The 17,430-nt window shown below is 37.7% G+C and overlaps 2 protein-coding genes across 8 annotated transcripts in view; both read right to left on the bottom strand.

Annotated features, from left to right (window-relative positions):
* The window catches only part of klc1a (kinesin light chain 1a), a 42,552-nt gene extending 28,864 nt beyond the window's left edge, over nt 1-13,688 (bottom strand). For 5 of the 7 annotated variants that reach the window (XM_058795168.1, XM_058795166.1, XM_058795167.1 and 2 more), the window contains exons 1-3: nt 13,338-13,688; nt 785-1,061; nt 594-659 (exon numbers count right to left, since the gene is read on the bottom strand). In XM_058795168.1, the coding sequence (XP_058651151.1) occupies nt 594-659; nt 785-1,060 (342 nt within the window). In that variant the 5' untranslated portion in view covers nt 1,061; nt 13,338-13,688. Of the gene's footprint in view, nt 1-593; nt 660-784; nt 1,062-3,297; nt 3,612-13,337 lie in introns of those variants that run through there. The other 2 variants (XM_058795169.1, XM_058795165.1) reach the window with 2 other exon arrangements.
* A 1,285-nt stretch (nt 13,689-14,973) lies between these two features.
* LOC131552408 (cytochrome c oxidase assembly factor 8) lies at nt 14,974-17,193 on the bottom strand. Its single transcript, XM_058796178.1, has 5 exons — nt 16,840-17,193; nt 16,439-16,636; nt 16,037-16,100; nt 15,773-15,863; nt 14,974-15,126 (listed from the first exon to the last, which is right to left on the bottom strand). The coding sequence occupies exons 1-5, from the start codon at nt 16,978-16,980 to the stop codon at nt 15,003-15,005; spliced, it is 618 nt and encodes a 205-aa protein (XP_058652161.1). The 5' UTR covers nt 16,981-17,193; the 3' UTR covers nt 14,974-15,002.
* Nucleotides 17,194-17,430: the final 237 nt, after the last annotated feature.

Here is a 17,430-nt window from a genome sequence, read left to right as displayed (position 1 = left end):
TTTTTTGTAATTAATTCATCTTTCTGTTTCACCGCCTGTATTATTATGGTGAACTGTCTCCATAGTTCAGTTTCCATAATTGATTTGTCCATTTTCCTGTTTAGCACTGTGAAGCTGCTTTAACAATCTGTATTGTATATAAATGCACTACAGAAACAAAGGTGACTCGACTAGTAATTCATTTTAAATTTAAATTTAATTTCTGAAACGATTGACTTGTTGATGCTTACTTCCTGAGCCTGACAGTTTGTGCTCTACTGATTCATTCTTCTGATAGACACAAGTGCCATTATGTGTATTGGGCAAAGCCAATGAGTCAAAATGAGAAGCAGACAACACTATTTTTGGCACCTTCTCTTCCTGAGTGGTAACTGAAGTAATAGACTGCTGTTAGAACTCATGGCAGCATTCATGCTGATGAAATAAACGCACCACAACATGGAGTCAAATAATACAATGTGAAAGACCATGTGAAAATATCTCAAATTGGAGTGGATGATGGAGTGAAACCAAATCTGTGTGTACCTGTACGCCAATAAACCTGAGAGCATGGTTTAATTTTTGATGTGCCACAGTGTGTGTGTTTTTTTTACCTGTGCTCGAAGCTTCTGTTTCTCTGCCTCCACTGCACTCAGGTGCCCTGACAGAGCCATCATCACCTGCGCCGATTGATAAAAGAAAGAGAGAGAAAGTAGCCATGGTGTTACTATGGTTACAAGCAAATTTATTAAAAAACAAAACAATAACCATTCCATCCCACTTTGGAAGCATTTCCACACTGCACCTGTGCTTCGCTGAGGCCCAGCTCCAGCATCTCCATAGAGCGCTGGATCATGGCTGTCTTCTCCTCAACAGCACGACCCTCCTGGCTCTGTTTAAGGCAGCGCAAGGTGCCCATCAGCCCCTCCAGGATGACCTGATGTTCTGCACGGAGCGCTTCCAGCCCCTGCATGACCTCCCGTGTCCGACATAGCAGCTCGTCCTGGGACAGCTTCTCTCCGGGGTCCCCCTGCTCATCCGTCTCCTTCACACACACCACGCTCGACATGTCCTCACGCATCCTACAGAGAGATATGCACAATACAAGAATGAGAACAGAAGTCTAGGAACTGTTCCTGTTCAGATGAGTGTGTTTGTATAATTGATCAGACATGAAAAGACACTGAAGGCAATTAAATGAATCGTCTCTTCCTTGCTCTTGTGCCTTGAAACCCTTAAGGATAACTCAAGTCACTGTAAATGTGAAGTGGCAAAGAAAACTCCGCAAACATCTCTTGGCAAAAGAATGAATTCCCTATCAACTTCCATAAAACACCATGGGAACTGGACCCAGAATGCACTGTAGAAGTTACATGACCAACTGAACCAAACATCTCCTCAAACAGAGTTTTATTTGCTTTTAAGCCAGATTTAGCTTCTGTCACAGCGACAAACATCTACATTGCCTTAAATAACTTATATAACAGGACTAGGAACCTATAGAATGGCTTGCATGTAGTACATATGCTCAGCTCACTTCCAAAGCTTTAAACAATGACAGTTTCACTTAACAGTATTCAAGTTGAGGCAACAGACATCAGCGAGAGCAAGATGTTAGCTCAGATTTAGCCAAATTAGTTGATGGACTACATAGATAATCAAATTTTCCAGAGAGAGGGGCTTGCATTGGTAAAACACATTGATGCAATGCTATGGTGCTCTAGGTGGCTGCCAGGGCATTACTATGCAGTTGCTAAGACATTTTTAACATGTGCTATGTGGCTATTAAGGTGTTTTTTAGATGGTTGCTTACTGGTCCAACATTAGTCTCTATGATATTCTGGTCTCTTGCTAGGCTCAGATCTATTCTGCTTATTTTAAAGCCTCAAGTTTACTTCAGGTTTGATGCGAATGTTTAGCATATGCCTACAGCCAATAGAGTGGAATGTGGAATATAAGTGTGTTTTGCACTGTTGGCACTAGATGGACCCCTGTTGATAGCTTTTCGACTGAACGAGCGTGTTGAATTGGCAGCACAGCCCTGCTACAGATTCGGGTGTGCAAGGTAAGGTACTATATATTTTTTTTAATTAGATCTAAAAAAATTGGCATTTTTGACACATTGACTTATGTTTACTTCCTGTACCTGACTGTTCATGCTCTACTGATTCACTCTTCTGAGAGCCATAAATGCGTATGGGGAAAAACCATGAGTCAAAATATGAAGTGTACAATGCTTCCCATTTTTGGCACACATTCTCTTCCTAAATGGTTCAAAATCAAGTAGTAAACTGTTGTTAATACTCATGTTGATAAAATAAAATTTTTAAAAAGCCAAATACTACAATGCTAAAATACATCAAATGGGAGCCAAGGAGATAGGATCTAATTAAAATTTTGGAATATCACACCAATATTGGAATATCTTGATTTGTCTATGGGATTTTTTGCTTGTTTGAAAGTATACACCACTTGAGTATACTTTAGTTTTGATGTGAACACTTAGTTTTGAGAGTTACACATCCACTAGTGTGCTCTGCACCAGTGGCACTAGATGGACCTCCCTCGGTAGCTTCTCAACTGGTTAAGCATGTGGAATTGGTGGCATAGATCATCGGAGAGAGAGAGAGAGAGAGAGAGAGAGATCACAAATTGGCAGTTCAGCCAAGCGAATCGGTGTATGAGAAGAAAAACGGAAATTACCAAAATAAGAAAACACCCTCCAAGTCAAGAGGGTACTCACAGTTGTTTGGATTTGGGTCCACCTTTCAGTTTTCCTTTTTGAATGACAAATTTCAGACTACTGCCACCTTCTGGTATGGAGAGATATTTCTACTCACAGGTGCAGAACACACATTGGCCGTGTCTTTGCGGTGTGTTCAAGCGCAACATTTCAGCTTAGACGCATGCGATTTGAGGCAGCACCACAGTAGGCATCCATTGTCACTTGTTCTTTAATATCGGTTTGGTTTATCTGGGCCTTTATTATCCACCAGTTGAAATCATAAGGGTTATCTCTAAGGAAAGTAACAGCGGACAACATAACTTGAGGGATCATTCAAAATCGTAGCACAAACAGTGCATGTTGAGTTACACATTAACGTTTAATACTTTCTGTCATAAGTATAAGTAATAGTATTGATGCTTGCTTTCGCAAACACAACGAACATTAAATTCTAAACTAAAAATAAAAGACAAAAAGTAACTTCACTCTGAGGTGCAAAAACAACGCAAGAATTTTAAAAGGCTCCTCGCTCTTCCCAGCCTGACACAAGGACACAAAGCAGCAGTCTTTGTTGTTGCCAAGACACTACTCACCTGGTAAGGCAGATCAGGGTTGCTAAGGCAGTGGGTGAGGCACGTTAGAGTAAGCGCACAGGGAGTTGCAAAAACCCAAAGAGCAAGAAAAGAGAACTTGAGATTGTTGCCCTTTCAAACGCAATACCTCCAGACTACAGCGAAGATGCTGGGAAAACCCATTCATTGGAAATAAACACGTCTCCACAGCTTTCTTTTCTCTTGTGAAAACAAGCGTACAATCTCCTCCCTGCAATGCTGATGTAAAGAAGAGGTGGGTCTACGTGCTGCTCCTGAGCTTCAGGCCTGTGCTGTATTCCTGTGGTAGGGGAAATGGGAAGTGAGATGGCAGAGATTCATGTGACCCATAAAAGCAACTCGTCATCTGGCATGTGACAACCACTAGGCAGGAAACACCAGTGCATGACGGGAATCAAAGTACTGATGAATCTGCTGCACAGATTGTTCAGAACAGATCAATTTTCATAGCTCTTTTCCAACAAGGACCACCCACTCAGATTTTCTTGGTAACAATATAGATTAATTTTCATTTCTAATAATAACAAACATATTACATTTCGCTATTGTGAACAGAATTCTTTTTTTTTTTGTAGAAAAAGGAATGCACTGATATTAGTATTTCAGCTGATCATTTTTTTTTTTCCATGTCTTGATTGGTGACCAATAAACTATAGGCATTAAAATTGTAAACTATTTTGTTAAGAATATAGATTAAGAATAAAACACGAAACTAAAATCTATTACAAGTGAATTTACATCTATAGCATGAAAATTGATATTTTCAAGCTAAATATGTTTAAGTTTGTTAATTAAATTATTAGTGTTTTTAGAGATTGTGACTAGGGCTGTAAAATCAATATTTATATACGATTTATATATTATATAAAAATGTCACATATTTCTTAAATATACACACACACACGTTTGTGTGTATTTATATATACACACAATACTCAATATTTATTTATGGGGAAGGGGAAGTCGTGGCCTAATGGTTAGAGAGTCTCAGGTCTGGCAGGAATTGTAGGTGGGGGGAGTGAATGTGCAGCGCTCTCTCCACCCTCAATACCACGACTGATACCCCTTTTCCACCAAGGCGGTTCCAGTGCTGGTTCGGAGCCAGAGCCTTGTTTCAAACCAGTTCTATGTCTTTCGACACCCAAAGCACCAGCTCCGAACCAGACAAAGCGGTTCGTAAGTAGCACCAAAACATTGCTGGTCTAGAAGGAAGAACCGCTTGCGTCAGGGGCTGAGGGCAGGGTTACCGTGACCAACAAGACTACCGAAACTTTGGACCGCCATATTTGAAATAGCAGCTAAACACAAACACGTTGGATTCACCATGTTTGGATGCCGGATAGGTTCACAAAGCCATGAACATCAATAACAACGCAACGTCTGCCATTGTTGATAGTTTGTTTAGGCTTGTTCGAGATGGATCGGCACTGCGCAGACCGGTTGGTGCATGGCATCGGGGTTCTGCGGGAGCGACTGGAAAGCAGACGGCTCTTTATGCTTTTGGATCGCTCTCGCGGTGCTTTAGTGTGATGTGCGCCGATCGATCAGTCTGCGTGGCGCCGATGCACCTCGAAGAAGTCTATTGTGTCTGCCGCGGCCGCGCTAGTGAAACAAAACATGAAACGTATTCAGTGACGCAAGACCTGGCTCTGTATTGGCTCTCTAGCCTGTGGAAAAGCAACCGGTTCTTAAAGGACTCGCCAGTCGAACCAACTAAGAACCGGCAATAGCACTGGCTCTGAACTAGCACCTGGTTCCTGCTGGTGGAAAGGGGGTATGAGGTACCCCCAACTGCTCCCTGGGCGCCGCAGCATAAATGGTGTGTTCACTGCTGTGGGTGTGCACTTAGGATGGGTTAAATGCAGAGCACAAATTCAGAGTATGGGTCACCATACTTAGCCACATGATACTTTCACTTCACCTTCACAATACACACACAAGCTTTTATTTTGGATGCAATAAATCACGATTAATCTATTTTACATCCCTAATTGTGACTGTTAGTGTAAGATGATGGCAAATGTAATCTAAATGTAAAAAACTAAGAGTGCACAATTAAATATGCAATTATGCAATATATTAACTGATGCTGATTTTAAAAAATAAATAAATAAAAAATCCATCTCATCCAACGCCTCCTTGCTAATTCCAAAACGTCATTTTAAACCTATAACGGAGGCTTGAGCCGTTGATAACAGATTAATGTAGTTAATACAGTTAATAACTAAGTTATGAGAGAGAGAGAGAGAGAGAGATTAACGTTACCTCTGTGAGTCTGTGCGTCTCTCAATAGTGTTCAGCAGCAATGTCTCTAGTTATTGTGAGATTTTAAGTTCATTTTCTTCACGAACAGCGCTGTTGTTGTTACCTCGCTTGTGAGAAGTCATGTAGTTTTTAAGTTGTTAAACTACGTAACTGATAAAATCGTCAGAGTAGCGCTAACAACATTAGTGCTTATGTTAACGTGTGTGCAAACTGTTTGTGAGGAAGAGAGAGCGGGAGAGATGTTAGTGTCAGTGTGTGTGCAAACTGTAACTGTTATGTATGTGTGGTCTGTGAGGGAGAGAGCGGGAGAGATAGAGTATGTGCTTTCCGTACATAATAAAGCGTAATTTTGTGGCAAAAACATGGACATGATCTGTCGTTTTTATCCTTTTATTTACTATATTTATTTGTTTGGCCAGTGTCATTGTGGGTTTCGGTTATTTTGCCGTTGTAAGACCTTTGAAATAACAGAAATCATTTGGCGAAGTGATATGGTCATGTAATGCGGTCAAGAGCTGCCTGGAACTACGTTCGCCGTGCGTTTCCCTGAAAATAATTGCACACCTTATAACGTTCGTCAGCCAATCAGATTCTGACCTGGAACTACCTGTGCAGTTAAACGAATTTAATCAATACCTGCCAGCCAATCAAAATCGAGTATTCAGACAGACCATGGCATAAACTTATTTAACCAACTTTTAGCCCATTTACTAACGTTGTGATGAGGTTATGTAACCTAACATGAAAACTGACTCATATTACAGTTTACATGCAAAAATTGACAAATAAACCTAACAATCTCCTTGTCTTGATTCTGCATAACGATGTGTTTTCAGATGAATTAAAGAACAAAGGCAGCAGGACAGAGAAAGGGCACAGGAAAGATGAGCAAACGCACGGCAGGGACGGAGATGCAGATTTCATGCCGTTGTTTGAAGTGTAAATGTGTTTCAGTGCTTTGTGCTGGGGTTATGCAATCCTTGTTCTTCAAAGCGCACAGAATACGCTAAATGTAACTATATATAATAAGGTAAATGATCATCTCATCAGCATTAAATAATACTAATGGCCACATAGAGGACAGACAAAGTTCAAAATAGAAAATAAAAAGGAGGTAGAGATTTTAGAAGTCCCACTTGCTTCCATATCCAAAAACAGAGTAAGTAAAAACACACTTATCATCAACACCTTAACAGAAATGTGTTCCTTTTAAATCATATTATACTGGATGCCAATTATCAGTTTTACAATGATTCATTTTTAAATTAAACCACTGATATTGTGTGTAAAAGACTTCCCTTTAATGAGGCACAGTTTGTGTTTCACAAGTTTTGACAGTTCAGAGCTCAACAGCTGTCATTAGTTGCATTGTTGTGAATAAAAGAGAAGTGCGACAGTCAAGATGCGGCAGAAATCAACATCTGTCCTGTGTCTTCATTTATGTGTCAAAATAGACATTTTAAACTCTTACACAATTTCTTTCTCTAAAAAGAAGCTGTATGTGTTAACGTTCATATTAACTAAAGGTAAGACAGTACTTGTGATTATTTTAATCTTTTGATAGCCCTGATAAGTCATTTTTGGTTTTATTGAATTAAAAATACAAAATATGAATGTTTCCATGTACCCCTGGTTTGGAATTAGAAGTTAGAATACTTATGAAGCAGGACAGACCTTGAAGCATAGAGAAATTAAAGTTTTCTTCAGACAGGCAGCAGAAATCTGGCAGCAAGAGTGTGAAAATCTGACTCAAATCCATTTAGTAGTTTGTAATCTGAGTGTTCAGCAAAAGCAAAAAAAGCAAAAAATTAAATCCATCTGTACATGGTTTAAAATTAAAATCGTATTTCAGACTGTCAGATGGGACTTCAAGTAAAAAGTTTATTTTTTCCACCAATAGGCAAGTAACATCACACACATTTCACAGCTGTGAATTACACAGTATTCACTATAAAGTGAACAGTGATCCAGTGAAATATTTTGAACATGCATAAACACATCAAATTCAGCAATGCCACCTGTGTTTATGTTGTTTTGTGTGCATCAGTTGTGCAGCAACATGGCAAGATTTCATGACAGACACGAGCAGAAGGAAAACCGACACTTTTCCAAAGACAAAAGTGCAGTGTCTGTGAACAAATCCTAACATTATGAGATCATGTGAGGACAGATAAATGAAAAACAGGCCTGAACACCTCCTACTCAATTACAAACGATAACGATCAGTCCTTTATTACTCAATCTGGAGAGGTTGAGACAGAGAAGGCTTGAGAGGCAGTAATAAACAGAGGAAGTTACGGTTTGAAAGCAGAGGGCTGAAGAGATTGAGCAGGTTGGGTGAAAGGCTCATTACTCAGAGCTGTTAAGCCGATAGAAGTACTCTAGCATGACTCACAACCCTGTCCATCGGGAAATACTCTCCTGTGACCTCAGGAGGAAGGGAGATGGGGTCGAACCTAAGGCCTGTAACTATGACAACATCCACGCTGTCGAGTCACAGGAAGAGATATTGCTGACATTACAGGAAGGCCACACACCAAGGGAAAAAACAAGAGAGATTAAAAGGAATAGTTCACCCTAACTCTGCCATTTACTCATTTAAAATAGCCTTTTCTGTGAAAAGTTAAATGAGAATTTTTAAAGACTATCCTGGTCATTATTTCAGTAACCTATAATTTAACTGAATGAGGACTGGGTCTGTCAAGATTCAAAATTATAGTATCATAATAATAATCCATCCATATTGTATGCTATATTCCAAGCTTTCTAATGTCATGTAACAGCTTTGCATGAGAAACAGAGCCAATTTTAAAGTGTTATTCAGTTAAAATTGAGACAGCCACCCTGCATCATGATCTTCATAACATGTCAATTTAACTCTGTTTCATTCATGGTTTCACTTCAGACTAACTAAAGCGGTTTTTAGCTTCAGCATTATTACTCCAATGTTCAGTGTCCTTTCAGAAATCATTCTAATATGCTGATTTGATGCTCAAGAAACATTTCTTATCATTATCAATGTTGAAAACAGTTGTGCTTAATACTTTTGTGGAAACTGTGATACTAAGGATTCTTTGATGAATACAGTTCAAAAGAACAGCATTTATTTGAAATAAATATTTTTTTTGTAACATCATAGATGTCTTTTCTGTCACTTTTGATTAATTTAATGCATACTTGCTGAATGAAAGCATTCATTTAATTGAAAAAAAATAAAACTCTTCCTACCAAACTTTTGATCGGTAGTGTATATACTGTGAATGTGAAATCTCAATCTAAAGGATAACGTTGTTGGCAAGAGGTAACATTAACACTGAGTATCTAAGGCTGGCATCTGTGTCCTCGATGGCCTCGTTTCGCCTTGAGCTAGAGACTACCATGAGAAACTGCAGTTTGGTGCTTCATTTAAATGAACTCTGCATCACAGTGTGATTGCCCTGACACTTCAGTCCAACCCACTCAGCTTCACAGACGCCAGCAACTCTGATTTCTCAAACACTATTGTAAATGTTAGAGCAGAGTCACACTCAAACTTCACCTTCTTTCTGTTATTTTTCAGGAAGCATCTTGATGTCTGCATTTTTAAGTATTAGTGCATGTACAAAGAGGAAGAGAAACCGTGTTAGCAGAAAAAAAAATGAATCAAGAAACTCTCTTTGTAATGTTAGTTTAACTGGAGAACCTACAAAATCAGGTTTGTGTCCAAATCCTTCCTAGTGTGAAGACTAAGAATAAATCAAACAAAAATAGCAGTGTGTTTTTGTACATTTATCAGAATAATATAATTTATTCTTTGACTTGCATGCAAATACCATGGTATATGAATATGGGAATTATATATATATATATATATATATAAAAGGATTCCCAAACATTTTTATCAACCAAACCTCTTTGACCTAAAATAATTATTTAAAGTGTGAGATTTTTAGTTAATGATTCGGTGATTAAACAACACATTTGCATGGTTCTCAGATGCTGATTAATGCAGGCAAGTAAATCAAATATTAAATATTTTATTATTATTATTATTATTTAATATTCAGTGTTTTATTTTGATTGCTTTTATTTTAATATTTTTTATTGCACATTTTTATGCTTTGTCATTAAATGTAATTATTTATTAAATATTTTTATGAATAATTAAATGAAATAATTTAATTACATAACTGAATTCATAAATCAATTAGTGGTGGGCCGTTATCGGCGTTAACGTGCTGCGTTAACGTGAGACTCTTATCGGGCGATAAAAAAAAATATCGCCGTTAATCTATTCTCAAAGTTGGGCTGGGAGCTGATGTGATGACTTTCACCTTGATATTTTAGCGCGGATGTATACCTAGCCGAATTGCACTGTAGGGGGCGAGAACGAGTCTTGAACCTGTGTGTATGCGTGCTAACATGGATGCAGCTATGAAGCCGCCGGGTTTGCTTCAGGAAAATTTATTTTATGAAGCTTCCCAATGGAAATCGGCAAGTCATTTCTGTCTCTACGTTACATGGTCGCGCTCTCTGTATCGCGCACAGCAGAGTTCCGCCCTGTTCGCACACACACACACACACACAAAGAAACAAACGTGGCGCACACAAGTGAGCACACTCCCACTCCTATTTGTAAATATTAAGCCGCAAAACGTCTATCTAAATATGACTTCTGTGTGTCTCTGTGTTAATGTATGGCGCAGGCAGCGTGGGTTTGTTTACTACTCATACAGAAGACCGCGACGCTTGCGGCGATATTAACGTCTGTCGTCTCACTAAATGAGGACATAAATACATGAACAACATCTCCAGAACTGCTCTGAGAGTCACTTCATGAGCATTCGGCGTTTCATTTGAGAAAAACTATCCTCACGGCAACCCGTCAAAATAAAAGTTCGGTTTCACTTGAAGACATTGGGCAGAACGTAATAGGCTACTACTACTAAAACTATTAAAACCTTATCTTTAAGGAATAATCATACAATGTCTTCAATGTTATTATCAATATTAAATTCTTGATGACTGCTAGTTGTTTACTTATCTACTTGGCAGAATTCAAATGAGCCATTTTAATCTAGATTAATTCCAAGATTACAGTGGGATTAATCTAGATTAAAAAAATTAATCTATGCCCACCACTAAAATCAATATAATTATTAGCATTTCGGTTCGCTTATAACCCCAGTCTTGTGTCAATTTCAAAATCAGTCAATGTATAATAAACGTTTTTAGTTTATGTGTGTGTAAACTAATTTTCATTTCATAAATGTGTAAATCTCACCTGTTGTCAGAAACAAAATGCACTTTGCAGGACTATATATTGGCTTTATATTGGAAAATTGCTGCCTGCCTTCTTGATATGAATATCAGCTATAAAACCCCTAGCACCCCAACAGTAAAGCAACCTACATAGCCCATAAAACAAAAAAAACTGTCACTTTCCATCACACAGAAGTCACATCCCACAGATGAACACGTTCAGTATAATCAGGCACTTTGCAGCAGCACGAGAGTATGAGTGGCTATAAATTGTACTTGTGTTCCTGTGTGAAGCCAAATTTATAACTGTCCCATTGATTCCCCAGAGGAGAACCAGCCACCTTCTCATTGAGAAGCCACTGCAGCGGAGCCCGAGCTCGCAGCTGGCCACACATTCACACCGCTCAGAGACTGCATCTCCTTCACCAAAACACAAATGCTTTTTCACAGAGCAAAGACGGACTGTATATCAACTGAGCAGAGCAAGCCATCTGCATACTAACTACAAAAGATCCACGTCATGCAGCAAGATCAAGCACCTTGTGCTCAGAAGATTCCAAGCTCTTCATGAAATCAGTTCTTTTTTTATTAAATATTTGGGTTACAGCGGGTTCAATATTGGCGAGACAAAGATTATGTGTTTTATTCAAAACAATTCAAACTAATTCCTTGAAGCACACACTTTCATTTGATTCTTTTCATCACTCAGTCAACTGGTCCAACAAGCTCCTATTTAAAGGTGTCATCTGAGACTAGCAGAACCAGTTCATTAAGACATTTATTAGAGAATTAGGCAGCTCATAATAGAGAAAAAGTTAATGGTCGGCACAATTATTTAAAACGGTTACGAATAAGTTTGAATGCATTTCAGACATAGCTGAGATTGTTCAAAAACATTTTTGAATGAAGTCTCTTATGCTCACAACTGCATTTATTTGATCAAAAATACTGTAAAACATTAATATTGTGAAATATTATTACAAATTTATTTCTATTTTAATATATTTTCAGATGTAATATATTCCTGTGATGCAAAGCAGACTTTTCAGCAGCCATTATTCCAGTTTTCACTGTCACGTGATCCTTCAGAAATTATTTTAATATGCTAATTTGGTGATCGTTTTTTTAATATCGGTTCTTACTATGATCAGTGCTGAAAAGATTTTGATGCTTAATATTTCTGTGGAAACATGATACATTTTTCAGGATTCTTTGATGAATAGAAATTTCAAAAGAACAGCATTTGTATGAAATCTTTTGTAACAAATGTCAGTTTTGATCAATTTAATGTGTCCTTGCTGAATAAAAGTATTAATTTTATTTCGATCAAATAAATACAGCCTTGGTGAGCAGTCTTCTTTAAAACAATAAAGCTGTGTGTATATATGTATATGTAAATGTGTGTGCGCGCGTGTGTGTGTGTGTATGCATGCATGCATGTATATATATATATATATATATTAACATGCAGATGTTTGCTATAAGCACAACAAATACCAGGTGAAGTGAGTCATACTGTTTTTATCCACATTTAACTTTAATATTTGGTATGTCCACCTTTTGCAGAAATTACAGCCGCACATATTTCTGGCATAGTGTCAATATATTTCCTGAGAACTTTAACACTCATGTCATCTCATGCCTTCTGCAACTCAAGCCAAAGGCTTTCCTTTGAATTTACAACAGATCGGTCCATTTATTTTCCAACTCGCCCCAAATTTGCTCGATGGGGTTGAAGTCCGGACTTTGAGGGGGCCAGTCCATCATTTTCAATGTTCCAGCAGATTCCTTCCATCACAGGTAGTTCAGGCAATAGCTCTTTTTATGGGTATTGTAATAGCCATTTCAACAAAAATAACTGAAACCTCTTAAATATGCCAAGTGTTCAAATAATTTTGGCCACCACTGTGAGTACATAAAATAACAATTACTATTATTATGGCAGAAATGCTTTATCACAGGTTGTGAAATGGTTCATAATCTGCATCAAGATTTTCATCTTATTTAACACTGATATTCTGGTTAAGGGCAGTGGTCCTCAATCCTGGAAGACCCCAGCACTGCAACTAATGATATAAATAGAGTATATTCAATAAAGGCTCAAAAAATGTCCAGGACCAGGATTGAGCACCAATGTTTTAGGGCTGTATGAACACAGTGACTAACAATGAATTAACACAGATCAATTACTGGTTTAACACTGATTTTCTGGATGGTTTAGGGCTGTATCTGGTGCAGTGACTAACACTCATCTGCTGTGTGTCATGGCCTGACTGGGCTTTTGCCTTCCCTTACTCCCTCTCTGACTTAATATCACACGTCTGACTCTCAATATTAAACCCCTGAGCATCCATCCAAACGATTTGCCAGGCCTAATAAAGAGAAAGCGACCTCTGAGTCGTTTAAAAGCGATGTAAACAGTCATTTGACAGGTATTCCGACACTCCCAGCGAGCCTCGGGCAGGAGCTGAGCGCGTGAGTTAACTGTTAGCTCGTTAGCATGATCAACATCTTACCGTTCTGCGGAGCATCCAGATCACACACAACCGTAACAGGGTTTGTTCCTCCACGTCCCTCCAGTCAATATAACGCTCCGCAGGCTGATTGTGAGGGTTTGGGGCAGTTGTGTGTGTGTGTCTCCAGTCTTCCGGCGCTCGACGGGAGAAGTTCCTGCCACTGACAGTCCTATTCCTCCAGCGCGAGCTCAGATCACAGAGTGGCGCAGAGACAATAGTCTCATAATCACACAGTCATAATGTGCGACGGCGGAGCTCGAGCAAACACTGGGGTCTCGGCTCAGACGCATCTGTCTGGAGCTGCACTGACTGAAAATGGCGTTGTTTCTCCAAGCAGGTTCCCTCCTCCTCATTATGATGTCATCCCAGGATTAAAGGAGAGCGACTCTCTGAGATTTTGAGGAGAAATGTGACTATTAACTACTAACTATTAGCTGCATTAATTGTTTCTGTTCATTTTACTTTTCATTTTGTACATTTCATTAATAGCATTTGCCAGATCCAATCCATGTTGCTGTATTTTTAAGTTCTTTTCGTTTATGTATGCAATATTAGTAATTATCAGATTACTCAAGCTTTTGATATTAGCTGAAATTATCATTTTTGTAAATTTTATTTTGAACCTTGTAGCTTTATTTAGTAAATTTCATAAACATAAAGCATTTGCCAAATTGCTATTTTGTTTATGATGGTAATATTCAGCATCATACTATTCTGAGAAAAATCGGCCCGTAGTTTATATATTTCCTCTCTGCCAACAAAAGGTGTCTTGGTTTTACATTTCCATACTCCAGACACACCCAAAAAAAACCTATTTTTGCTTTTATTCACAATTTTGTGAGTTATTAGCCTAATCTTAATTATCTTAAACTGGTTTTATGTACCTCGATATGGCAGTTCATGGATTGTATGGTGTTTGTTCTGTATTATCTGACTGATTCATAAAAAATAATATAATTAGTATAAATAATATAATTTAGCTTTAAATTAAACAATTTATTTTAACTATTATTTTTTTACTAAACATTTTTTTTCAAAATCATGTTTGATTCACAGAGACAAACTTTTACCCTATCACTGTTTTAGCTTTAAAATAATGTCAATGTAATGGTCAATTAAAAAAAAAAAGAAGAAAACTTTAAGATTAAGATTACGATTACGTAGTTAACTAAAAAATGAAAAACCAAAACCAAATGTCATAATTAAATCACCCACAAATCTGTATTTCTCAAAATGTGTTCCACAGAAGAAAGCCATGCAAAAAAGGCAGAGTTTTGTAATAGCACAAGTAATTACAAAACTCTGTAATAGTTTTGTAATAGTAAATGTTAATAAAACTTTCAGTTTTGGGTGATCTATCGCTTTAAGACGTGCCTGTAGCTTTCTAAAGGCTCCTATAGAACCGCGCAATATTTCCACTCCAAGTGTAGCTGCAGTAACTATCAGGTTTACTGCTTCTGCCTGTCGAAAACTGAGAATGCAAAATCTAGCCCGCTGAGCTGCATTACACTCTCATATCTATAAACACAGGCAGACAAGCATCTTCAGTATTTCACAACAGTTCCAGATATTGCTGCAATCTTTGCTCTAAACTTAAGTGATTTCACTTTCACATTGAGACAATACCAAATCAGCATTGATTGATTTACAGTCTTTATTTGCATTTCATGTAGTTTTGCCTTTCGCTCGTCCAGTTCCCCTCGTCTGTCCAGTCAGTATCCTCCATGTGTTGTGTAGAGCTACTTTCGCCATCAGAAGTGTAATGGTGAAGTTCCGTCTATACCATTCCCTGATTAACAAGACCATATGGAAAAAAATAAATAACATGGTATTTATATTTACAGGTAACCCTGTAAAGCCTAGCATATTTAAAATATCTTCTTCTCTTTTTTTAAATGGAAGAGTACATTAAGCCTCACACAGAAGTTTGCAAGTGTTTTTTGTTGAGTATCATATTTGATACATTAAGCTTTTATGGCTCATTTAATATGATATAGATTAATATGGAGCTCAAGGAGGGGAAACACACCTTAGTTTTATTCAGTGGCCCAAACTCAACAAAAATATGCAATTTGCTGCAGTTGCTGTTTTTTATATGGCTAAAAAGTAAGATGCAATTCTGACAGCTTGTAGTGTAAATCAGTGAGATCTTTATAACAGTATAGCAGACTAATTACATAACATGCATATAAATATCAGTCATCACTCATGTCTCAAAATAATGTTTTGGCAAGATGATATTTAAAAGCTTGTTAAAAGTTCTGTAGTTTTTATTGTGGGGGTAAAACGGATAATGTAATGTAATACAGTGATGATTGAACAAATAAACAGCCTTTTACTTGTTAAAGAAGCATGAATTATCAATCAGAGAGCAGAAGGCATGTAGAAGATTGTATACAACATAATTATAATAAGTATTTGAGTATTTATCTCACCTGTTATAACTGGAATGTCTTGTAATGTTTTTGTCTAAAAAGTGTTTGTAAAATACTGCCATTTCCTCACTGCTTAAAGTCCTTTTCCTTCCTGGAACCATAATAAATGGCACATTATACAGAAGGCATGTCCCAAACAAATTTAAGATTCGATTATCAGGTCGATCAATATGAGTTCTTCAACGATCATCGATTCTTACACTTGTACATTTGGTTATGTGTGATAAATATACACTAGGTAGTGTTCATATTTAGACAGCTCACCATCATCATCTCTCTCTGACAACCCTTTTGCTGACAGTTGCGATCTCACATATTCTTCCTTTTCCTGTTAGAAAAACCGTAAATAAATGGGTCAGTATGGACTTTATGAGGTGAGTGGTGCTTGCCTGTGCAAAATTCGCCAACATTGTTATGCGGTTGCTAAGAGTAAAAAATAAATAAATAAAATCCATTCTCAAAGTCTCTACTGCATATTAAACATTCTGCAAGCATTTACAGGAATAAACATTTACAACACAAAACTGCCCCCTAGTGGGGATATATTGGTAAAGGAAGAACTTCATGGAGGATTTCAATAGTTATTAATTAATCAACATGTTAAATGTGTTTCCTGCATCAAACCGTGTAGTTTTCAAGCTCGCAGCACAAAGCTGTGGTTCACACCTTGCTAAATTTGAAGTTCTGGTTGGTCCAGAACTCGTGGTTCCAGTCTTCAGTCTCCTGTCTCAGACGCCTCAACTTCCTTTCCAGCGGTGTCTCGTTCTCTGGGATGTGATATATGATCGGCCTCAGGTTTGACAGTCTGTCTGGTGGACCGATCCAGTCATATTTTGATGTTTCTGCTGGACTGAATCCAGCCCTCTATAATAAACAGATTAAAACAAGGTAGAATAAGGAACCTAAAAGGTAGAGAAATGTGCGCAATTGCAATTAATAAAGCAGTAAGAATAATTATATTTAATTGGCGCATTTATTTATTTTTTTGTTACATAGTGCATATAAGTATCAGATGTGTAGAAGAACAGCTACATTGCTGTTAATTCTGAAAAAGGTGAACGACAAACCTCTGCTCGTTTGGCATGTTTTGGAGGTTGGCTCGCGCTTTGTCGATGACCTCGACAGAAACTCCTTAATGACAGAGGAGCGTGTATGTAACACGGACGCAGAGACCTAAATATTAAATTACTGCCTGTTTTTACATTCATCGTTGATAAGTCATCGACCTTGATCACAATTAATAAGTACAATTTCTCCACTGGCCTCAGTGACAGCACTAATCCTCAGTACATTTTTAACATGGTGGATGATTTTAAAATAAAAGTCCTTTCCTTCACTCGTGCATCAGTACTTCCTACAAGAGAGAATATATATAATTGTTTTCTGAGAGAGAAAAAAAACCCGCAACATGTCGCGTTCTGTAAATAGTGCATTGTGTTTTACGTGAATTATATTTCCAACAAAAATACAGATTGTTGTAACTCTCTGGCGCATTGTACTTCCTGTACCTCTGATTTAATCAAACTGGACGACCAAAATATTCCATGAGTTACGAAACTATAACACCAACAAGTTTTCACGTAAAAGTTTATGTTTATATGGCAATATAATCTGCATTGTAGAACTTTTTTTTGACTATCCCTTTATGTATGTATGTA

This window comes from Onychostoma macrolepis, chromosome 13 (assembly GCF_012432095.1).
Source record: "Onychostoma macrolepis isolate SWU-2019 chromosome 13, ASM1243209v1, whole genome shotgun sequence".
Lineage (NCBI taxonomy): Eukaryota > Metazoa > Chordata > Actinopteri > Cypriniformes > Cyprinidae > Onychostoma > Onychostoma macrolepis.
Note: the sequence above shows the minus strand (reverse complement) of the source record. Positions and strands in the feature narration are given on the sequence as shown.

Excerpts from the sequence above, each read along its gene's own strand:
- LOC131552408 (XM_058796178.1), bottom strand. The coding sequence starts at position 16,980 with ATGAATGTAAAAACAGGCAGTAATTTAATATTTAGGTCTCTGCGTCCG. Across the intron at positions 16,637-16,839 it reads AACATGCCAAACGAGCAGAG|AGGGCTGGATTCAGTCCAGC; the intron begins GTTTGTCGTTCA and ends TGTTTATTATAG. Across the intron at positions 16,101-16,438 it reads AGAACTTCAAATTTAGCAAG|GAAAAGGAAGAATATGTGAG; the intron begins GTGTGAACCACA and ends TTTTTCTAACAG.